The sequence below is a fragment of the Triticum dicoccoides genome, chromosome 7B, assembly GCF_002162155.2.
Source record: "Triticum dicoccoides isolate Atlit2015 ecotype Zavitan chromosome 7B, WEW_v2.0, whole genome shotgun sequence".
Taxonomy (NCBI): domain Eukaryota; kingdom Viridiplantae; phylum Streptophyta; class Magnoliopsida; order Poales; family Poaceae; genus Triticum; species Triticum dicoccoides.
In genome coordinates this window covers 41,885,943-41,891,309 of record NC_041393.1, presented here as the reverse complement: position 1 = coordinate 41,891,309, position 5,367 = coordinate 41,885,943, and the positions used below count along the sequence as shown (strand labels likewise).

The 5,367-nt window shown below is 43.3% G+C and overlaps 1 protein-coding gene across 14 annotated transcripts in view; it reads right to left on the bottom strand.

Moving 5' to 3' along the window:
* LOC119338108 overlaps nt 1–4,878 on the bottom strand; it is a 33,964-nt gene extending 29,086 nt beyond the window's left edge. For 5 of the 14 annotated variants that reach the window (XR_005163792.1, XR_005163793.1, XR_005163794.1 and 2 more), the window contains exons 1-3: nt 3,550–4,878; nt 2,587–3,017; nt 2,201–2,288 (exon numbers count right to left, since the gene is read on the bottom strand). Coding sequence is in view for 3 of the 14 variants with exons in the window: in XM_037610408.1 (XP_037466305.1) it covers nt 2,201–2,212 (12 nt within the window). In the remaining 11 variants the exon portion in view is untranslated. The other 9 variants (XR_005163796.1, XR_005163799.1, XR_005163800.1 and 6 more) reach the window with 6 other exon arrangements.
* Nucleotides 4,879–5,367: the final 489 nt, after the last annotated feature.

Below are 5,367 nucleotides of genomic sequence, written 5' to 3'. Positions count from 1 at the left end.
GGGCAAAGCAGGGGCCTGCGCGTCCGCCGGCGTTGCTGACGAAGGATAGGTGCGGCCAGCAGAGAGCTCCGGCGGCTATGGATGGGGATCGGGAAGGGGAGGGGCGGCCAGGCTGTGGATTTGGAGGACTGGGGAAGCGATAAGCGTGAGGGTTGGGGGCGGTGGAAGGTTGACTCGGTTTTTTTTAATCTCTATACTATACTACTACTTAATACTAAGCCAGTGACCCATTGTAAGTGAGTGTGGCATTTTTTCCAAACAAAATAAAAATGTCTTTAGATTTCAAAGGGCATGTCCGGTTCACATGCCGTGTGGGTGAGACTTTTGTTTTCATCGCGGCTTGTTATAATCATGATCATTTGATGATTTTAAAAAATAATATGAATCCCTTTGAAAATGACAAAAGTGGATGATAAATTTGTGTTTTGTAATCATGCAGGTCATCTTGTGGTCTGTGGATGATAAATTTTATGGAGTACTTCACAGGAAATATTTTGTCTGACATTCCAACACAGGTATTTTTCACTCTGTATCATTATACTTATTCTATGTTGTATCACTATTTAACTCTAATTACTATTTTAATAGGAACATATGACAGATTTTAGAACAAAACTAGCTGTCATTTTAGTGGACTCGGAATTGAATGATGATAACATAAGAAATCGAGACATGGAAGATGACGACAACAACTCAGATCCCACGGAATGTATGATTCTGGATAGACCTCCTGAGAATTTCAAAACATCAAATACATCACGAGAAGTCGAGCTAATCTCGCAATCATTTATACTTTCACCGTCTGTCAATCCAACAAACAATGATTTAATAGATGAACTATGCTTGTTTATCAGCATGGTTGATGATGTCGCTCTACTAGAGTAAGCCATATTTTTTTAATTCATTTTGTATTATTCCGATAAATTACTCTGATGTCATTATAATTGAAAGTATTTCGACTTTACAGGAGCGAATGGGTGAAAAGCTCTGATCCGTACCCTATTAGCTTAAATTTGAGACAAATAAAAAACATATTGAACAATGATGAATACATGGATATACATTGCTTTAATATGGCTGTGCGGATACTAGCGCGCCACAAAGTCCAGCTTCTCAGAGACATTCCATCTCACTATATGGATCTGAACTTTTGTGTAAGTTACTATAATCATGTATTACATTTTTTCCTCATTGCACTAATATTTTATCATTGTTATTTTAGTCGATGTTCCACTATGCACGAGACTCAAGTCATCGTGAAAATGTGGAAATTGCTACATTGAAACGGTTGTTTCATAGCTGGCCTGACAGTAATGATTATCATATCTCACAATGTAATACGGTAAGATTTTAATTTTTCATCTCTAACGGTGCTTTATTTGGTCTTAATTAATATTCCATTTATTTCTAAACTATCTCATCATTGCAGATTTTATTGCCTTGGTATATGTTTGGGCTATTTCTACTGTTTGTGTTGGATCAAAACAAAAAAGTTGTCTTAATTTTTGATCCGATACCAATACCTACTTTGGGGAATAATGTACTTAAAATTATGGTCGACAACCTAAACCTTGCGCTTGAAGTTGCAAACCCTACATTCAAGGATGATATCTCTAAATGGGAATGCATAGTTCCTGTTGCTCCAACAAATTCACATTGGTATGAATCTTTTAAACGCATTACAATATTAATTGATTCATTCGACTCACATTATGTATTTATTTCATACATGCAGTGCCCTGTCCGGTTATTTGGTTTTTAATTACATGCACTCATTGTGCGATGGAAAACTATATTTTCCCATACCCAACGTAAGTATTGACACTATGCTTATTTGTATACACATTGCACATGCAACTTGTTACAACAATGTTGTATAATGCATATGTAGGATGGTTTTCAGGTGAGGAAGCAATTTTTGGTGCATCTTTTAAAGTATGATGAGAACGAAGCTCAAAACAATATCCCATACATTGAACGAAGCATCATTGATCGCATCTATAGATGGACCTTCATTGCTTCAAAAGGTGGACCTTCAAGACATGCTTAGTTGCGGTTTTTAAAATATATTTTTGTAACAGTTATTATACAATTATTATGTGACAGTGAATTTTATGCGAAAACATGTTTCTGGATCATGTGTAAATAATGAATCATGTAACGGACTAACATGTTGGATAACCACAGTGGGTGAGAATACCTGTTCCAACATACATCAAACCAGTTGGTGGGAACTCTCGAGAATATCACTTCTAACTTCTCCCATGGGGTCAAGAAAACTGATTCCACTGAAAACATAGAAACAACCATCAACATTTCTTCCAAGTAAAATTTGCATGGTAAACATAAGATACAAGACTGCTATCACTCATGCTCAGACTGAGCTACATCTATTTGTCATCTCTAAACAACCAGAAAGAACGAATCTCCAGGTGAAAGACAAATCTCTACTTCTCTACTTATACTATTAAACAATCAAACATATTCTTCACTATGCCCACCCAAATAAACGTACACGGGAAAAGCAAGACAAACTACAACCCCAAGATTAGGCATCTAACCGTCCACATAAAACTCAGGCCCCACCTGTGTGCGTTTAGCAATTTAGAATAGCGGACGAAACTCTGCCTTCGATCGAACAGTTCCACCTCCACGCAAACAAAAAGATCAAGCCAATCAACTACAGAAAAATAGCCACAATTATGGCAATTGATATGTCCGCCTCACAACAAACAGCTAAACTTACGGGAATCAACTCAATCTTCCTGCCTTTGCCCACCCGGACGTACATCGCAGCCGCCATGTGCAGACTATCCTCTTGTGCACAATATGTGACCAGTTCCATCCCAGTTAATCTCGGTGTCTTTCTTCGATGTCGCCGTCCAAACGCAATTGCAGTGAGACGTCGGCGCTGCCAAGCCACTGTTGCGCCATCGCCGTCCAGCGAGTGTTGGCCATCGCCGCCTTCCGCAGCCGACGGCGTCGGTGCCAACCAAGTCCTCAGCCAGCGCACCTGCCTGCACAAGGGAAATTCTATTTAACAAATATGTGTGTACTTCATTGCTTCCCTAATCCCTGTCAAATTTCCATCTTTATAACAATGTTCTTCACTGTTTTGCATATTTACAATAGTATGCTGATCAATGCATATTTTTTGGGCAAACCATAATAGATCTACCTCCTGTGACTTCAGCATGAATCTTAACGGTGCATCAAACTGGAGCCCTCCATCATATTGTTTTAACAGTATAGTAATCGAATCTGTATGACTGAATGAATAAAACCATGTATGATCTATTTGTAACCCAGTCCAAGAGAGAGGAGAAGAAAGTCCCAGTCCAAGAATATGAAACCAACTCATTTGTTTTAACAATATAGTATTCAAATTTGTTTTAACATTCAGGCTCTATGGATGAATCTGTGTCGACTTGGCATGTAAATGGACCTATTCAGGACATAGTCAAACTTAGCATGTAAATGATGTATTAAGGACATAGTCATTCTCTTTTTGATAGTTCTTGCAGGGTTTTGGTCAAGGAAGTGAAATACCTGGACTGGGTTTTTCTTCTCCACTATTAAGTTCCCCATGATGTGCATTTTCTTCCCGGGCAAGACTGCTTGTAGAACATCTAAAAAGGATAGAATAATGTCCCTCGGGAAAATATGGTGGTAACTGGAACAAGGCAGCGTTCAAATGATCCGAACAATAAAGTCATGATTTTCAACACACAAAAAAGGCAACAACAGATTTATGACTGAAACAAGTGTAAATCCTAGAAGACCAGGACCTCTGTTATCTAAATAGAAGAAGAAAAGGGCCTTAAGAGCCCTTCCGGGCATATGTTGCACCGGTCACATTATCCAATAATGCATCTAACAACGAGCTTTCTGGAAACTTGATGGTGTTTAGGAAATTATACAATACTACAAGCCGAACGATGTAAGAATGCTCAGTGCAGCTCGGAGATAACTAACAATAAGCTGCAATTGTTCATGCCGTTTTTAACTACAAAGGAAGTGTCCGCAATTAAGAATACTGTAGTACCAAATGAGAGTAGATGACATCATAATTAAGGGTCTTCGTCATCAGCAGACTACTCACCCATCATGTCAACCTACAATAGCAAAGCACGTCTCCAAGTTGTTTTAGCAGACTTTGAAACAAACACATTAAATTTAACAAAATAGACAATTTGATGATAGCTAATTCTCTCAAGCAATTATTTCAGTCAAAGTTCAGTATGCACACAACTATGTTCAGTTCACGCAAGATTTAGACAAAAGCAGTCACATATACTTATCCTAATGGGGATCTCAGATTCCTCACCGTCTACGAAGTCCGCTGAGCAGGGGGTACCCATGGACGGACGCGGCGGCGCTCATTGTTGCTGGGACGGCGCGAAGTAGGAAGCATCGACGGCCTCCTCCAGCCGCAGTCGAGGTGGGGAGCCTCTGCCGGATCCCTCCAAGGCTGCCCGGTGGTCGGTGCCGACGATCCGTTGGAGGCAAAGCTCATCCATGGCGGCCGGAGCGGAGCCGTGGCTGCCGACTAGGCTGGTGGCGGCGAACGGGTCCGTTGCGGGGCTGGAGAGCGATGGGGAAAAGGGAAGCAAGGTGGAAGCCATAGGCGGCAGATCCGGGCTGCGTGAAGAGAGGTAAGGGAAGGGCGGCCGCCATGGACCGGCGCAGCGGCAGCAGGGGGTGGAGGGGCATAGATCAGCGGCTGGGGAAGGGCGGCCGCCATGGACCAGGCAGGGGTGGGTGTTCGTCTCGCCGCCGGTGGGGATGCAGTGGAAGAGGGGCGGTCGTGTTCTGTGAGGGAGAGAGGAGCTTATCCGCCTGTGTCTGTGTAGTGAGGGAGTGGAGTGTTTGCTCCGGTTGTCCAATTTCTTTGTTTATTTACGGCAAGTGTTTACAAATCTGGTTCGGTTCGTATGTTAATGGTTGATCTCGAGGCCAACTCCAACGCACAATCCCAAACGGACGTCTGTTTTCTCCAGATTTCTGTTTTCTCCGGATTTCTTTCGTTTGGGATAGCAATGGGATCGTGTCCGTCTAAATTTGTGTTTGCGCCGGCAGGGCACCCAACACGGGACGCATCCCAAACGAACAACTCGGGCCTACAGCTCACGCAACACACGCAGTCACGTCGCGCAGCGAACGTCGTCGCACCCCGCCGCCCGTTGTCATGCCGTCGTCGCCCGCGACCTCGCCACGCCGCCCGTAGAAGCATCATTGTCGCACCCTGCAGAGCCCCGTGTACGTCGCACCGCCCGCTACCGCGCCAGCATGCACGCCCCGCCGCCCGCAGCGCCCGCCGTCACCCTGTCGCTCCTCACTAGAGCGTCGGCCCGCCCGCAGCCTCCT